The sequence below is a fragment of the Malus domestica genome, chromosome 05 (genome assembly GCF_042453785.1).
Source record: "Malus domestica chromosome 05, GDT2T_hap1".
NCBI lineage: Eukaryota > Viridiplantae > Streptophyta > Magnoliopsida > Rosales > Rosaceae > Malus > Malus domestica.
The window spans coordinates 41,129,201-41,147,034 of record NC_091665.1 but is presented as its reverse complement, the minus strand read 5'-3'; the positions used below and the strand labels follow the sequence as shown (position 1 = coordinate 41,147,034).

The window sequence follows — 17,834 nt, the reverse complement described above, 5'->3', positions numbered from 1 at the left end:
TTGTTGACAACATATGATATTAGATCGTTGCATAAGAAGGTGGGTGCATACTTTTTGACTTAATTAAGTTGTTAGATTAGTGTGCTCGTCCTTTTTATTCAAATTCAAATCCCATTTTCGTAGTTTAAAATTAATTTAGTTAAATTTTTCTCAAATTACCAAAATAAATAAATATATTTATTTACTTTTTTTTCTATGAAGAATTCGGCTTCGCTGCAAAAAGATGAAGCACAATATCAAAATTTTCAAATCACATCATAATAAAGCCAAACATTACTTCCAACCATAAAATAATAATGGCGGTCACAGATTCACAGAGAATCACATGCACCCCGGATTCATATTATTATGTCCACTCAACCAAATAAACATAACCCAAAAACCCCAAGAAAAAATCATTAGTCCCATAACACAAAATTAAAACATAATACATGATTTTTGACTGATTTTTTTTGCAAGACTTGTTAACTCGACACAAAATAATACGAAAATAACATATTTCAGATCAATTCGTTAATAATTCGGATCGTTATGGAATCATTCTTTAAGAATTTGTTAACGATTCGAGTCAATATCGAGTCACCCGTTAAGTAAGATAACATATCATTTTCCAGATTTATACATTAAGTATAGAAATTTCGACCCATTAATCCGACATGAAATGATACAACCTTTTAATAAATTGGATTATTATCATATTATTTATTAGGCAAATAAGATAACATATATGATACGAACACGACAAATACGAGTTACACGACCATGCGCCAAGTCTAACATAACTATATCTTAGTCTTAGCGCTTGGAACCAAAATGAAAAACAAAAAGACACGCAAAAATTGCATACCGCACACCTGCACCCAATTATTTTAAGCCACATTCCCCTAAAAAAGACCCACTCTCTAATCTCTAGGGCCCAACCCCAATTTGTTTTTCCCACTCCTCGTGAACGTTCCAAAATTCAAACATTCACATATCGACATCAAGAACCCACTAATAAAATGACACTTGGCACTAAAATTATAACCCATGCTATATAATCTAAGACTTACCTCTAAACGCTGTTTGTAACAATATCTCAAATCAATTATGTTTATGGTAAAATTTAATTTTTTTCTCATGCTAATCCGTTATTTTTTAAAATATTGACACAATGACATTCAAATTGTAAGTAAGCTTCTCTCGGCCAATAACAAACCCAATATGGGGGCATTGGGTACTGCTAACCACAATAAATCTAAAATCCCCTATTTGAAATGTCGTTTGATCCCTATACTAACTAAGACAAATGAAACAAGGAGAACTTTCATCAATATCTTTAAATTGAAACAAACAAAAATTGCATCGTTTGTGTTATGTTTTATTTATAAAAAAAAGTTATAACATGCTAATTCTCAAACAAGCTAAAGACTTATCAAACACGCAAATGCCTTCCTCACCCAATCATATCTCCTATTTCAAAACTTCTCCGATGTTTAAGTTAGGTCAGGTACCCTTCATCGCACTTGGTTGTATCACGGAACTCTCAATCATATCATATCAGTATTTTTTTCTCAACATGGGCTTATTGAGAGTTTTAGGGTTTATGGAATTAATTTTTTGCAATACATATATATATAGGCAATTTTATATAAAAAAGTATGATCAATTTTTGGAAGCTTCTATTTTATGATTTCATAGTTATAATTATAAATTACTGACTCCGTCACTGTTGCCGGATGACTCGGACATAAGTCTCCAATTTTTATATAAACTAGCACAACCAAAACACATAGAATCTTCACACAAATCTATATATAGAGGGAGAGAGGATCATTGCCTGAAAATTTTCTTGGGAAATCCCAATCCTCTTCTCCTTATTTCTTACCAATTTCAAGTTTTAATTTTTATTATATTTTAAAAAATATCCAGTTATAGATCCTCGCCACCAAAACAGAGTCCCACATAATTACCTTTTAGAGAGAGACAGAAGGAGAAGACTATCGGGGGTTTTGAATTCGATTGAATAATACGAAGATCTGTCTCTCCGTCCGAGAGGAGAGAGAGAGACCCCATTCCTGCTGTACAATCCCCACAAGGAGGAGAGAGAGAGCCTGTAATCATGCCATCAGGTGCCAAGAAGCGAAAAGCTGCCAAGAAAAAGAAGGAGCAGGAAACCCACAACGGCACATCCAATCCTCCTCCTCCTCAAGGTGCTTTCTTTGTCCGTTCATCAATCCCACACTTACCCATCTCTCACTCGATTGTTTCCGAACCCTTTTCAGTTAAATTTTCTTGTTATTTTATCGATTTGGGTAATTGGGTTTTTACCAGTTTCGTGTTTTTGGTTTGGGTTGGTTGGGATGAATCAAGCAGCTTTGATTTTGTTTCATTTTCCCCCATTTGGGTTGTTGGGTATTTGCGGATGTGATGTGTTTAGCTTTATTCTGGGTGAACAAATTGTGGTTGCATGCTAGTTAGTGAAACTCTCATTTCGTACTCTATGCCCCTCTCTAATGACAGTTTTGAATTTTGAGTCTTTGACACTTTTAGGTTTTGAATTGGCTTAATGGGTGTTTATTGAAGTCTTAAGCTTTGCATGATTTTGATTGAAAGTCTTGTGATTGAATTGAACCATGTTAGGAAGTAATGATGTGAACTCCCAAGATAACGGAGTGCCTAGGGATGAGGGGGCTGTTCATAAAGTTGGAATTGAGAGGGAACTGAAAGACGATTCTGGGAGCAAAGATGTGGTTATTGAGGATGCTAAGTCTGGAAAGGGATCATCTAACGGGGACGTTAGAAGCTCTAGCAGTAGTAGTTCAGATGAAGAGTCTCGGGTTGTCAATAGAAGGCGAAAGGAGGATACCTATGCTTCAGTTCCGGAGGAAAAAATTCATAATGAAGATGTACCAGCTGGGAAGACTACAAGTTCAGCTACTACAGAGAGTGTCCCTTCTGTTGATTCTGTTAAGCATGAGGTTTCTGTCACAGAAAGTACGCTAGATGAAAGTGCAGCGATCTCCAATGATGTAGTAAATGCGGGGTTAGAGAATGGTACAGAGACATCACTGCCTATTGGGGATCCTGTATCAAAGAAAACTAAGGATAAATCATTGCCATTACTGAATGATACTGCCAAGGCATCTTCGAGTGTGGTGGAATCTGCGTCTAAAGAAAATGAGAGTAAAGCATTGCCATCATTAGGTACTTCTCTGGCCCAAGTTAGTAATGATGCTGAACCCATCAAGGATACTGAGGTTCCAGAATATTCTGAAAAGCAGGTATTGGCCACATTTTTTTCTTCATTGAAAGGTTGATGTTATATCTTTCTTTTTTTTTCCATAACTAAATGCAATTTCTTTGCCTGGAATTATGCAGCCTCTAGTAGCTCCGGCCCCACCCATGGGGCAAAAAGCATCTTGGCTTAGCTGCTGTGGAATTCTGGATGTGATAACAGGCTCCGGTAGATGAGTTCAGGTTGGGATTTTTCTATGAAGTTCAAATAACATGTCTTGCCTTTTGTCTCTATATATTTGTCAATGCAAATGAGCAGACTGGGTCAGTGAGGTAGTCAGAAGTGTTTATGATGTAACAGGGATGCCATAATTGTTTAAGTGGTCATTTCTAATTATGTGATTTTGAATGCTTGATCTTTACTGACCAAGGTCTCTAGGTGTCTGATTTATGCTTTTATAGAATATGGATTACAGTTCTAGTTAAAAATAGTGACCAAAAACTGGAAGTGTCCCTGGAGGAGGCAGGGCAAACTGCTAGCGTTCGTATACGAGATATCCACCCTAGTCACTATGTCAAGATTGGTTGCCACGAAAGGCCTTGGTTACGATTTTCTCATACGAAGGGTTTTATAATGTTTATCATGTTGCCTATGGAATGAGTGGATGGAGAATTACGTTTAATGTTTTGCATAATGTGTTATCTTACGGAGTTAAAAGGAAATTTAGTTATCAATCAAGTAGGATTGTCACGCTATACAAGTATTGAGTAGTAAAGCAGTGAGAAGAAGAGTAAAGTTATAACAATACATAGTGCCTGGATTTAAGTATTTTTTTTTCTAAAGATAAGAATGGAGAAGAAATTGTTGAGGCTTTTTCCCAAAGGAGACTTAAAGCAGTACTTTCAGACTTTCAGCTGTCCTCGTGGAGAAGAAATTAGATAGAAGCCGGAATTCCAAATGTTCAAGAACTCATATCTTGATGTCCACAGTCCCTTATGCCGATTGTAAAGGTAGATAGAGATTGTACTTGAGATTAAAAGAACAGGGTCTCATATTTTGTCGTTTAGGAGTGGTTAGATAGCTGCTGGCTCACCTAAAGGAGAATTTGTTAGGCATTTCTGTTTTACCTTATCTATGAAGCGTGCTATCTGAATGTGATCTTTTCAAGAGTCAGGTATTTTCCGATTTGATCCGAACCTGCTTAAATTGTCTCATATTCTGAGAACGTTGCTGAGTTTTAGGTGCTGAGCTATAGATTATTGCTCAACTTTATGCCAGCATTGAGATATAAGCATGGCCTTCCTGCATAACAATTTTCTATGGAATTGACTGATGTTACCGTTCGAGTTTGTGGTACCTTTTAAACTGCATCTTGGCTGACTTTTTCAAGGTTTCTTGTGATGCAGGAACAACGGATGAAGCGGTTTTGTAACCAAAAAACGAGCATGACGGGTTTCAGTGGACTCATGAAGCTTATGGAAGTGAAGAATCAAGAACGTTCAGAGAATTTTATGATATTTCGATATTAGAACTTGTATTTTTGTCCCCTAAAGAATACTGGGCAAGAACCCGATTAGATAAAAACCAATTTAAGATTTGTGGTGGTGATGGTGTTGGGAATAGTAGGCAGCTTTATATCTCGTGCTTTTACAACCTTTCTTTCTTGTTAATTTTGCAGACTAGTTTTCTCTGTTGTTTTTACTTCCTTTTTTGCATTGGTAGGCCAGTGGTGTGACATAAACTTGCAACTTCTTCTCAATCAGTCTTCACTTGATTGTTGTAGCCAAGTTCGAATCCCGCTTCCCGTAATTTATATATTAGCATATCGCTCGAATAGTGAAAGTGTTTGATTGATGGTTTTTCTCTCCATCAATTTTGTTGCTTATTTGGCATGTTGCGCTCTTGTACTTGTTTGCATTCATAGCCGTTATACGTATCTTATTGATTGGAGTTGAAAATCTTCTATTTACCAGTCGTGATGGATAGTTAGTAACACCAGATGAAGGCGTTGGACGTCATGCTATAAAAATTCCAGCGTTGAGAGCGTAATTCATAAGATGAGTGTTGAAAACATTATGTATTCAATCCAATCCAATTATATCACACTATTGATACCATAACCATGGCTAGGTTTATTCAAAGTGAAAAGTGAAAAAAATAAAATTAACACACAAGAATTCAGACGCTGCACACAAACACAAAAGTTGTTCTACTCTAAAAGATCATCTCCTCGATGCAACGGTATGAATGACTGCTAAATACAGAAGCTGCGTCGCGGTAAGGATGATCAAGAAGGCCTCCATTGTTCTCTGCAAAGAAATTGAATGAGTATTTTAGGGTTCGTTCGATAACCATTTTTGTCAAAACATAAAATTTTCATCTTACCAAGCGGGAATTTCTGATCCGAAGCTCGATCTCCTTGCAACCGAAGCTGCACGAATTAGGTTAACAGCCAGTTAATACAGAGAAAAAGTAGTTCAAACAATTGTATGCAACTATGCATCTGTTATTATGGATGGCAATGACTTATAAGTACCCCATGGCAAGTACGGTGAGGGTCCAGGCAATGGTAGCAGCTGTGGCTGCAGACGGCAAGCTCTCAGAGGTCCAAGATCGAAGATGGTTGATACCGGAAATAGCTGAAGCTGCGCCAACAACTCCGGCGAGCAGCGAGAATGTCACAAAGAACCCGGTCGCAGCATTTCCCATGGGGAAGTATATGGGGGAAAAATGTGCCGGGAGATGAATATCAGGACCTACAGAAGTCTCACTCAGCATTAGCATACATAGAAGAAATCATATACTACAAAAAGTGTAAAACAAGAAAGAGAGACACCGAGACAAGGGGTTGTAGCTCAAGCAGTTAAGAACGTTTACCAATAATGAAACCGTGGTCGATTGCTCTGTTGATGGCCCAGCTTCCAATGCCCAAAACGATGACATACATGCATAAATTGAGAACCAAAAGCAGACCGGCAACGGGTTTTAACTGCTGGTTGGCCATTTCTGTAGGATCAAAAGCTGTTGGATGCAGAAAGGATTTGTACTTGTTGTTGCATGTGTTAAAGCAGAAAGGGGTGATCTTATTATATATATGGAATGGAACTTGGAAGAAGGTTTTGGTTCTTTTCTTGCTGAGGGTGTTGGTCCCTAAATGTGTGGGGCTGTAAAGGAGGTGGATGCTTGATGATCAAGGCAAACCAAGCAAAAAATGTCCAGATTCTTACTTGGCTCACATTTTTAAGTCTTCTTTTTGGGGTACATTCTTTTTCTAGGCTTTGTGCCATTCAATTCTTCCTAAGAGATTAAAAGAAAGTGGTATTCTTATCAAGTTGGACACATATATTATTATTTTTTGTTTACGTAGCGTTACCTTCCTGACTCATTTATTTTTTTTAATGCAAATAATGGTTTAAACTGCTTTAAACTACAAAGAGAATTCAAACTCGGGTGCAAAGAAGCAAACACACTATGCCAGACAAATGTCCTAATCCACAAGAACAATAAGAATGAAACCTCCCTGACTACGTTTAAGTTAGTGAGAACTTCAAGAATCAAACTAGAGAAAAAAATATTGCACCGATCAATTATTATTGTCTAGTGCAATAAGAGTTGGATAAAATTCAAATTTATTTTTATTATTAACAGCAAAAACTTATAATAAAATGATTTTGCACTATTTTTCTCCTTCTACACGCTTGTATTTATTTTTACGTTTAATACTCTTCTAATTTATTCAAAGTGCATTGGGTTAAAATAGTGAGCTGAAGTCATATGTGAAGGGCAAGAAACTTTGGACGCGTACAAGACGGTGCGTTTTAGCGTTTTAGTGTAAACCACCCAACCAGTCTGTCTTCCGCAGCACGTTGGTTTTCTGCACCGTTACCGATTAACGGTCATGCTAAGATTTCCCGCCATTTTTCAAAGCCTCAGAGCCTCACAGTTTCCACTTTCACTCTCCCTTTCACGCTCCAATTTACACAAAAGTTTTCCGAAACTCTCCGAATGCTTGGTGGGTTTGATGAATTACACCAAATTGACCGCCCCATCTTACAAATCACTGCTTTCTGATCACCTAAAGAACCAAAATCTAGACCAAGCTCGCCGAGTTTTCAATGAAATCCCTTTTCCCAGCGTTGATTTGTACACCGTGATGATCACGGGGTATGCGCGAATGCGCAGGCTCGACAATGCCCTCAAACTGTTCTACGAAATGCCTGAGAAGGATGCAGTCTCTTGGAATTCGATGATCAAAGGGTGTTTGGATTGTGGGGATTTGAGCAAGGCTAAGGAGCTTTTTGATGGAATGCCTGGAAAGAGTGTTGTTTCGTGGACGACGATTATGAATGGATTCTTGCAGTTTGGTGATGTTGAGATGGCAGAGCGGTTGTTTCGCGAGATGCCTGTGAGGGATGTGGCGGTTTGGAATTCGATGATTCATGGATACTTCAGTAATGGAAGAGTGGAAGATGCTAAGAAGTTGTTTGGAGTGATGCATTGTAAGAATGTGATTTCGTGGACTTCGATGATTGGGGGGCTTGACAGAATTGGGAGGACGGATGAAGCTTTGCAATTTTTTCGAGAGATGATGGGTTCTGGTGTGCAACCCACTTTGACAACACTTGTGTGTGTGGTGACAGCTTCTGCAAATTTGTTGCGTTTAGATTTAGGTGTTCAGATTCATGGTCAGATTGTCAAGTTAGGGTACTGCTTCGACGAGTATGTAGCTGCTTCATTTATAACACTCTATGCAAACTGCAAGCAAATGGAGAATTCGTACAACGTTTTCAACGAGAGCTTGCATAAGAATGTTGTAGTATGGACGGCTCTTTTGACAGGATGTGGTTTGAACTGTCAACACGAAGATGCGTTGAGGGTTTTCAGGAACATGCTGAAATCGGGCGTCCTTCCTAATCAGTCTTCTTTCACTAGTGCTTTGAATTCGTGTTGCGGATTAGCAGATCTTGATCGGGGCAAGGAGATTCAAACATCAGCGGTTAAGCTAGGTTTTGAAACTGATGTCTTTGTCGGTAATTCACTCATCGTCTTGTATACAAAATGTGGAAGCATAAATGATGGAGTTGTTATATTTAAGAGAATCGGTGATAAGAACATTGTGTCATGGAACTCAACCATAGTCGGATGTGCGCAACACGGTTGTGGCATGTGGGCTTTGACACTCTTTAACCAAATGATACGTGCTGGAGTAGAGCCAGATGAAATCACATTCACGGGGCTCCTTTCTGCGTGCAGCCATTCCGGGATGTTACAGAAAGCAAGACGCTTTTTCGAATACTTCTCGCAGCGGAAGTCTGTCGAGGTGAAACTTGAGCACTACGCATGTATGGTGGATGTCTTAGCTCGATGCGGTGAGTTGGAAGAAGCAGAGGAGCTGATTAAGAACATGCCCGTGCAAGCGAACAAGACGGTATGGCTAACTTTACTTGGCGCTTGCACGATGCATTGCAATTTCGACGTGGCTGAAAGAGCTGCAAAACGCATTGAAGATCTTGACCCGCATTGCAGTGCTGCTTATGTTTTACTGTCAAATTTATATGCTTCTGCAAATAGATGGAGCGACGTCTCGAGAATTCGAGAGAAGATGAAACAGACGAGAACTGTAAAACAACCTGGTTACAGTTGGGTTACTTAGTGAGCAAATTTATCAGAAACTGGGTTGGTTAGAAGGAAGATCGAAGGAAGTTGGTTACATTTTCGATCAAAGATTTGCCTTTTGCATGATACTGAGGCTGAAAAAGAAGTCTTTTTAGCCAAAATGATCTCTGAGATACATAATTTCTCATTTTTGGTCCTTGAATTTGTCCATCATCAATTATTTAAGTCGTTCCGTGAAAAAAATTGGATAATGACCAAAATGATAAAAATACAATCAATTAAATAAACAATGGGTCAAAATGAGTTGACAAAAATTGAGGGTGTTTTTGTTACTTTTAACTTTATTCAATGGAGAAATAAAGAAATGGAACAATCGGAGGGGCCAAAGAAAAAAAGGAGAAATAAATAGCAAAATTGAAATTTGCTTTGAGATGCCAACGGCACCGTTTTGAGAGTTCTTTATATAATGGACTCTGCCTGAATCTGACTGCACTGCTACCAAATCGAGCTCTCGTAGCGGAGATCATCAATGGCGAGCCGCCCTACCATCGACAGCGCCGATCATCATGCGACGGAGAACCACCGCACTGAGGCAGCTTCTGAAATCGAAACCAAAGACTTCAATTTGGTTCCCTAAGAAGACGAAGAAAATTACGCGGAAGCCAGACTTCGACAAGTAGGAAAAACTGGAAGCTGATATTGGAGTGAAGGTGTTCGATGTAATGCCCGAGAGAGGAGATGACGATAAAAGCGGGAAGGGGGTTTCTCAACTGCTTGCGGAAATTGAAATAATGGATTCGATGATAGAGAGGAGCACGGTTGGGTTGCTTGATTTGCAAGTAATGAAAGAGGAAATGGAAGCGAAAGAGAGAGAAGTGGAGTGGAAGATGAGCGAATCGCCCGGCATTGAAGACGAATTCGCAGATCTGGTAACAAAATGGTAATACGAAGGTACTGGATTTGAAATGAACATAGTTCTAACATAACAGAATCACGATCAAAAATAAAACCCCATGTTCAATTGCTCACATTGTAACAGATAAAAATCCGACTCTCGGTGTTTAAAGTATCAAGATTACAACTCATCATTGTGCCAAAAAATAATGCTCACTACAAAATGTAGGTTAGAGACGAGCTCATTCATCTTCCTGGCTGCGCAACCTGGCCAGCTTGTTCGTGACAACAACATCAAGCTGCGCGGCTCTCTCAACAATTTCTTTCCTCTTCCTTGTGGAAACATTGTGTGCAATCTCAGCGCAGTAGGTCCTGATTGAGAAAGACAATGCAAGTTAGAAATGTTATGTGAAAACTAAATCGGAACTTACAGAGACAAAACAAAGGTCCTCGGTTTACCTGTTGTGCATCATCAGCAGTTCAAGCTCTTTGACGTTGTGCACAACAAACTTCTTGAAATGATTGGGAAGATAATGGCGAGTCTTCTTGTCTGACCCATAACCAATGTTGGGCATGAGAACACATCCCTTGAACTTTCTTCTAACACGAGAATCAATACCCTTTGGTCTTCTCCAGCTGGGCTGTCAAACCAAAAGTATATTTACATGATTAGTCAGAGCAATTTAAAACAAGGAAATGATAAGGTCCAATAAATAAACAAAGTAGGAAAATGAATGTTTGCAGGGTTAAAGTAACAGAAAGCTGTTGAGAATCAAAGCTAACTGTGTCGCAAAGACCTGTAAACTTCTATGTACGCCTTGTTTAACGAAATGTCCAGCCACAGATAATAAATCTGGACATCAGATACCATAGGCAAACGACTCCTAAAAGATACAACACCAATGCATATTCACACACAACCACATAGCAACCGGAGCAATCACAATGTATAAACTAACTGTTCAAACTGCAATCTCAGTCGAAAGATGGTGATTTTAACTAAATAATCACAGGATGTCATTAGCGTTAAATATTTGCATCACGGATTGCAGACTTACTTCCAAACAGAAACAAAAAAAAAGAGTTAATACTCTTAAGAAAACAAAACAAATTACTAAAAGTGGTAAATGAAAATGGAAATGCAACGAAGATCAGATGGTAGTGCATGTAAGTATTCATCATTCAAATTGCAGAATAGATGGGTACAAATCATCACTTCTTGTTGCATTTCGCTTCATATTAAAACCCTTTCTAACAAACCAGTAAACTTGTGACAAGACTGAAGCAAATTCCGTAGATTGCCCACAAATTGACCAATCAAAAGGTAAAAACCCAAATTTTTATTGCTAAAAAAGATCAGATAGTCGATCACTAATTCACCACATTGCATCTTAAGATGCAAGTAAGACGCGGCGAAATAGCTATCCCCATATCCATCAAAAACCAAGTTCAAATAACGAACTGGTATCTTGTACCGCTTCGACAACACGAAAAACAATTGTTCCATACGTTTGCAACGAAATTCAACCAAAAAAAAAAACCCAATAAAACGGTTATATAAATCTATACAAACAAATTAATTACCTAATTCAATATATGGCAACGGAATCAGATATAAGTATGTCTATCACCATCTTGCATCCATTGTAAAATGCAAGTAAGACTGGGGCGACAACAGTATCATCATTTTCTCCTTTCTCCAGATAAATCGACACTAAAACAAAACGAAAATTCAAAAAAAAAAAAATCAGAAAAAAATGGCAGATGAAGGATTTTGGTATTATACCTTGACGGAGGCCTTGCGGTCGCTCTGGGGCCTCTTGAAGTGCTTGACCCGCTTCTTCACGATCGACTTCTTCAGCAACGGCACCGCCATATTCACTTACCTCCTGCAAATCCAAACATCCATACAATAGATTGGAATTGTATTAGCGAAACCCTAATAGAATCGATTTAGATACATAGAACAGATCTGAACTCCTAGGATAAAGCGGCGGGGGAGAGAGAGAGAGAGAGAGAGAGAGAGAGAGAGAGAGAGAGAGAGAGGAGAGAGAGAGGCTTACAGTGTATAGGGTTTTTGCTGAGCCGGCGAGCTGCGGATTGTAGCTGGAGACGTTGGTTTTATAAGCGAAGAGTGGGAGAGATTGGGATTGCTAGGGTTTTGTGATTTCGGGGGTGGACTAAAATTTGGTCTGTTTGGCTAATGGGTTTAACGTAACCCCGGTTAAGAGATCTGGGCTTTAAAACTGGATCTAGCTTATTGCTCTGTAGGGCCCAAACATTACCCATCCTATAAATTATTATTTACTCAAGCAAATGTTTCATGCTTGTTTGAGTAATAGCTAACTGAAATTGACCCTCTTAACTATTTTTTTTAGTAAATTAACTTCTTAACTATTTGAAATCAGCCATTTAAACTCTCACCTCACCGTCAGATTTGATGAAACTTCATCCACTTTGTTGTCAAAAACTGGTACGGGACCATCATGTGATTCCCTCTTGAGGGTAAATTCGTGTTAGTATTTGGTGGCAAAATAGATGAAATTCTATCGAAACTGATGGTGAGGGGTTAAATGGTTGATTTCAAATAGTTTAAGAGGTTAATTTACCAAAAAAATAGTTGGGAGAGTCAATTTCAACTAAGGTAGTTTACCCCTAGAAAGTTAAGTCATCCAAGAACCCAGTAGCTAAAGGACGTTGAACTCGACCTGCAAACTTCCCACCATTAACCTAAACACACCTTCTCTCTCTTAGGGTTTCGCAGAGAGCTCCCTAGGGTTTTTTGGTAACTTGCAGTGGAAGCTAGCCGCTGTGTATGTGCCATTGGGGTTGCTAGGGTTTTATGAATATTTTCTTAATACAGTTGTCCAAAAATAAAACTATGCATGTGTAAGTTTCTCTTATATTGCTGGTTCCAAGTCCGGATAAAAGAGGAGGGGAGGGCATCAGGTAATCGACAGCCGACACTTCTATCTTACGTCGAATCCTTATGATAATGAATTATGAACGAAATTGCACTAAAGAGCGCAATGACATTCTAGGATTCATATAGCCGACCCAACTTAGTGGCAAAACGCTTTGTTGTTGTTGTCCAATGTCCAACAATAACATATATTTATCCATGTATACAGCAAATGACTCGTATACACATCTGTTTTCATATATTTTGGGTACACAAAATTACAAAATTTAGAGTCACTTTGTTGTGGGTTTACTCTGTAACCTCCATTATACAAAGCTTGTTGGAAGGACAGGCCTTTAAAGCGCTGTAAATCGAACAACCGAACTCATAAGAGTTAGGAGAGCTGGGGGTCACGTCCACCCATTCTTTTCCCGCCATCTCAACATGCGAATTTTGCTTCGGAGTTGCATAGAACTGGAGTTTATCAATTTGTTTCGTCAACTTCGTCATCAAGTTTGTTGAGAATATAAAGTCAAAACTTTCCTCGTAGTCCTTTCTGCCTTTGAAGATTTGGATCCCGACGTCAGATTTCCACAAGTTACCAAAACCAAGAAGTAGTGAGTTCGCACCTAAGTGTCCAGGATTGGTGCTGCAAACCTGAAAGAGGGAGCAGAAGCAATGAATCAAGTAGGAGAAAATGTGCTCACGGGATGAAATGATCAACGATGCAAGCAGGCACAGTATTAATACGAAGCCTATGCGTGGCATAGGTACTTATTGTTGGAAATTGTTGAAAAATATTAAGATTTTAGTTTATTTGAATATTTGGTTTTCTGGGCTTAACCCGTTAGCATTAGGATTTTGATTTCTTAACTTTTAGGATTAGGGTTAGTTTATTATAAATAACATGCTTGTTATTCATTTGAGAAAAAGTTAGTCACAATGTAGCCTCTTAGGGTTTTGTAGCCGTTTGAGCATTCTTATTTATTTAATAATATTATTATTTTGTTAACCTTGTTCGTTCCGTACTCTGATATTCAACTCTTATGACTGCAGCATGTGAAACACTAATACTGTAATCTGCTAGACAGTTTGGCATATGCTGAGCCGGTTGACAAATGCATTAGCATTGGGGAAAGCTAATGCAAAGGCCATGGCACCGTTAAAAAATGCTTTCAGATGACAAAAAAGAAAATGAAGCATCAGTCCACCAAGGAAAGACCCGTTGGAAAACTTCACAGATATGAATATAGAGTACTTCAGATACTGTCAACTCCAGCATAGGTTATACGTAAATTAGGTGCTTTACATGTTCATCGTATATCATACATGTCTGAACTGGAGCAAATAAAATCATATATGTTGGTTCTTAAACATTTTTTTAAAACTACGTAATGAACTATAACGAATTTCGCTAACCTCAATATACTCCACGCCCATTTCACTGAGATTCTCTGGAACATTGTTTGATGAAAGCAAACTGAAAACTCCGCCAGATCCAACAGGCAATTGAAGTATTTCCCAAGGTGATTTCATCAAAATCTTATGCTTCTTCTCTTCTTCCACTGAAATTGCTGACAACTGGAAGTTTCTCTTCCTCTAAGAACCAGACCTGTAAAGGGTTCAAAGGGAGCATAAGGGATGAGCAAATACCTATTGGTTATGGGTAACCGCGGTTACCTGTCTATTTAAATTAAACGGTTACGGTTATGGATAACCGTTTAGATAAATAAACGGTTATGGCTATAACCGTTTACCCGCGAAATTTAAATGGACGATTATGGGTATTAACCACGGTTATAAACGGGTAACCGTTTACCCATTTTATATATGTTCTTGATCCAATAATACTTAGCATCCAATAAATTAACAAGGAATTCATCGGTCATTCTCTCAATAACACTACTACATGAATGATGATTCTCATCATCAAGGAATTAGCCAAATTAATTTAAATTTATTGCGGGTAACCGTGAAATTGACAGAAATGTCTTCTAAACAATTTTTGTAACCCAATAATACTTAGAAAATATTATATTTACCTTCATTGGTAATAATTAAAAATATCGTCCGTAAACTATTATTTCAATTATTGGAATAGTATAAGGACTTAAAAAATTAAAATATGGAAATGTATGATGAATGTACCTATAACGGTGTTTAATTGTAAAAAAAAAATTATGACAATTTTTTTTAATTTTTAAGTTGTTAAAAAACATGTAGACGGGTGAAAAAAGGGTAATGGTAAAAACAAAGAAGATAAACGGGTTAAAAATGATAAATGGGTAAACGGGTATTAAACGATTACGGTTAAATGGGTATGCGGCTATGAGTATGGTTAACCATTTATAAACGGTTATGGGTATGGGTATAACCGTTTAGGCAATTACCCAACGGATAAACGGTTATGCGGGAATGAGTATAAACGGTTATGAGTAAATTAATCGCGGTTACTCGCCCGCATAATCATTGCTCACCCCTAAGCATAAGGAAGCATATACAAAATTACAAAATCAAACTCCAGTTACTCGAGATTCTTTTTAAGACAAAGAAACCCTCCAATATGAAGAAGTAAGACGTATGTACAGCACAGTATTCTAAATAGGATGATTAGTTTCATTTCTAGCTTAAGCTCTCTCAACAATTTCTTTCCTCTTCCTTGTGGAAACATTGTCCTAATTGAGAAAGACAATGCAAGTTAGAAATGTAGTGCGAAAACTAAATCGGAATTCACAGAGGCAAAACAAAGGTCCTTGGTTTACCTGTTGTGCATCATCAGCAGTTCAAGCTCTTTGACGTTGCTCACAACGAACTTCTTGAAATGATTGGGAAGATAATGGCGAGTCTTCTTGTCTGACCCATAACCAATATTGGGCATGAGAACACGTCCCTTGAACTTTCTCCTAACACGAGAATCAATACCCTTTGGTCTTCTCCAGCTGGGCTGTCAAACCAAAAATTTATGAAAATGATCATTCGGAGCAATTTACAAGAAGGAAATGAAAAAGTGAATGCTTGCAGGGCTCAAGTAACAGAAAGCTGTTGAGAATCAAAGCTAAATGTGTCGCAAAGACCTGTAAACTTTAATGTACGTCCTGTTAAATGAAATGTCCAGCCACAGATAATAAAACTGGACATCAGAAACCATAGGCAAACGACTCCTAAAACGATACCACACCAATGCATGTTCACACACACGACCCCCCATATTACACACAAACCGACAAACGGAGCAATCACAATGTATGAACTAACTGTTCAAACTGCAATCTCAGTCGAAAGATGGGGATTTTTAACTTAATAATCATAGGATGTCATTAACGTTAAATATTTGCGTCACGGGCAGACTTAGGTTGTGTAGTCAAATTAGGATTTGGTAGGATTTTAATATACTTTAGCGGGGTGTAGTTAAATTTGGATTTGAGAGGATTTTAAAAGACTTTAAAATCTTAGTGTAGTCAATTAAAAGATTTTAAAGGATTTTAGAATCCATTCAAATCTAGGTGTAGTCAATTAAAAGATTTTAGAATCTATCCAAATCTAAGTGTATTCAAAAAATTAAGATTTCGGAGGATTTCAATAAGTTATGGATTTTGTCGGATTTGAAAGCAAAAAGTATATATAACCAAAACTAAAAAAAATTAAATCTCACCCCCTAGGATTTCAAATTCTTTAAAATCCATATGAATTTTGTAGGAGTCTTTAATCCTCTTAAATCCTATCAAATCTATCACTTTTAAAATCCTTTCAAATCTTAGGGGTGTAGTCAAACTTGGATTTGAGATGATTTTAAAAGACTTTAAAATCCTAGTGTAGTCAATTAAAAGATTTTAAAGAATTTTAGAATCCATTCAAATCTAATCTAGGTGTAGTCAATTAAAAGATTTTCAAATCCATTAAAATCTAGGTGTAGTCAATTAAAATATTTTAAAGGATTTTAGAATCCATCCAAATATAAGTGTATTAAAAAATTAAGATTTTGAAAATTTTCAATAAGTTGTGGATTTTGTGGGATTTAAAAGCAAAAAGTATGTATAACCAAAACTAAAAAGAATCCAACCTCATCCCCTAAGATTTCAAATCCTTCCCCCCACAATCCACCACAATCCATTCAAATTCTTTAAAATCCATATGAATTTTGTAAGAGTCTTTAATCCTCTTAAATCTTATCAAATCTATCACTTTTAAAATCCTTTAAAATCCTAGTTTGACTACACCCCAAAATCTAAATGTAGTCAATCAGAATTTTATAAGATGATTTTAAAGGATTTTGAAATCATAGGGTAGTCAAATTAAGATTTGTTATGATTTTAAAGAATACAACAAAATCCATGGGTAGTTAAATATGATTTTAAAAAAAAAATCAGTACAAGTCTAGGGGTAGTCAAAATACTAAAGATTTGTTAGGATTTTAATGATAGAGGAATTTTGATGGATTTCAAGGTGCATCAAGAATCTCACTCTAACCCCCTCAGATTTATTTTCACATTTATAGATAGAAGAGGACCAGTCTCAAACAGAAGAAGAACAAATCTTCCTCCATTTCTCAATGTATTGCTTTTCTCTTCCAAATTTGTATAATCTTCTTTATTATTTTCATGATGTGTCATGGTGTTTCAATATATAGTTGTTCGTAGCATGTAATCACTGTACGAAATTGGACTCAGTCTTGCCGCTGCAACCGAAAGGCCTGCATGTGTTTTGTTTTCTTATCATTTTGTTGACCACTTCCTGACTTCATGTGATTATAATCTCCAACCTTCCCCTCTAGCTGAGAATGTCTGCTCTAAATTTCTATGTTGCTTTTTGGTTTTTTGGTTTTTTATTTGTTATTTTGTTATTTTATAATATTTTTTGGAATACTTCCAAACAGAAAAAAAAAAGTTAATAATCTTAAGAAAACAAAACAAATTACTAAAAGTGGTAAATGAAAATGGAAATGCAACGAGGATCAGATGGTAGTGCATGTAAGTATTCATCATTCAAATTGCAGAATAGATGGGTGCAAATCATCACTTCTTGTTGCATATCGCTTGAAATTAAAACCTTTTCGAACAAACCAGTAAACTTGTGAACAAGACTGAAGCAAATTCCGTAGATTGCCCACAAATTAACCAATCAAATGGCCCACAAATTAACCAATCAAATGGTAAAAACCCAAATTTTTATTGCTAAAAAAGATCAGATAGTCGATCAGTAATTCAC

General features: G+C 37.3%; 4 protein-coding genes, 1 long non-coding RNA gene and 3 other non-coding genes across 8 annotated transcripts; 2 read left to right on the top strand and 6 right to left on the bottom strand.

Moving 5' to 3' along the window:
• Nucleotides 1–1,760: 1,760 nt before the first annotated feature.
• LOC103408888 (nucleolin 1-like) lies at nt 1,761–4,870 on the top strand. Its single transcript, XM_008347709.4, has 4 exons — nt 1,761–2,192; nt 2,623–3,263; nt 3,361–3,459; nt 4,624–4,870. The coding sequence occupies exons 1-3, from the start codon at nt 2,102–2,104 to the stop codon at nt 3,451–3,453; spliced, it is 825 nt and encodes a 274-aa protein (XP_008345931.1). The 5' UTR covers nt 1,761–2,101; the 3' UTR covers nt 3,454–3,459; nt 4,624–4,870.
• A 405-nt stretch (nt 4,871–5,275) lies between these two features.
• On the bottom strand, nt 5,276–6,342 carry LOC103408886 (membrane protein PM19L). Its single transcript, XM_008347708.4, has 4 exons — nt 6,095–6,342; nt 5,754–5,973; nt 5,603–5,648; nt 5,276–5,526 (listed from the first exon to the last, which is right to left on the bottom strand). The coding sequence occupies exons 1-4, from the start codon at nt 6,219–6,221 to the stop codon at nt 5,440–5,442; spliced, it is 480 nt and encodes a 159-aa protein (XP_008345930.2). The 5' UTR covers nt 6,222–6,342; the 3' UTR covers nt 5,276–5,439.
• Nucleotides 6,343–6,992: 650 nt separating this feature from the next.
• Nucleotides 6,993–9,029, top strand: LOC103408885 (pentatricopeptide repeat-containing protein At5g46460, mitochondrial). Its single transcript, XM_008347707.4, is given in 2 exon segments — nt 6,993–8,866; nt 8,868–9,029. Coding segments are annotated over 2 exon segments (1,872 nt in total). The 5' UTR covers nt 6,993–7,115; the 3' UTR covers nt 8,989–9,029.
• An 803-nt stretch (nt 9,030–9,832) lies between these two features.
• On the bottom strand, nt 9,833–11,947 carry LOC103408884 (large ribosomal subunit protein eL32z). The gene is made up of 4 exons (XM_008347706.4): nt 11,791–11,947; nt 11,514–11,616; nt 10,187–10,368; nt 9,833–10,099 (listed from the first exon to the last, which is right to left on the bottom strand). Exons 2-4 carry the CDS (start codon nt 11,601–11,603, stop codon nt 9,970–9,972), a joined length of 402 nt encoding a protein of 133 aa, XP_008345928.1. The 5' UTR covers nt 11,604–11,616; nt 11,791–11,947; the 3' UTR covers nt 9,833–9,969.
• Nucleotides 10,696–10,778, bottom strand: LOC114825305 (small nucleolar RNA Z196/R39/R59 family). Its single transcript, XR_003773947.1, has one exon. It is a non-coding gene; the product is annotated as a small nucleolar RNA Z196/R39/R59 family (small nucleolar RNA).
• Nucleotides 10,873–10,950, bottom strand: LOC114825304 (small nucleolar RNA Z195/SNORD33/SNORD32 family). The gene has a single exon (XR_003773946.1). It is a non-coding gene; the product is annotated as a small nucleolar RNA Z195/SNORD33/SNORD32 family (small nucleolar RNA).
• On the bottom strand, nt 11,333–11,418 carry LOC114825313 (small nucleolar RNA U31b). The gene has a single exon (XR_003773955.1). It is a non-coding gene; the product is annotated as a small nucleolar RNA U31b (small nucleolar RNA).
• A 1,105-nt stretch (nt 11,948–13,052) lies between the features above and the next one.
• On the bottom strand, nt 13,053–14,241 carry LOC108170717 (uncharacterized). Its single transcript, XR_011580835.1, has 2 exons — nt 14,049–14,241; nt 13,053–13,286 (listed from the first exon to the last, which is right to left on the bottom strand). It is a non-coding gene; the product is annotated as an uncharacterized lncRNA (long non-coding RNA).
• Between the last annotated feature and the right edge of the window lie 3,593 nt (nt 14,242–17,834).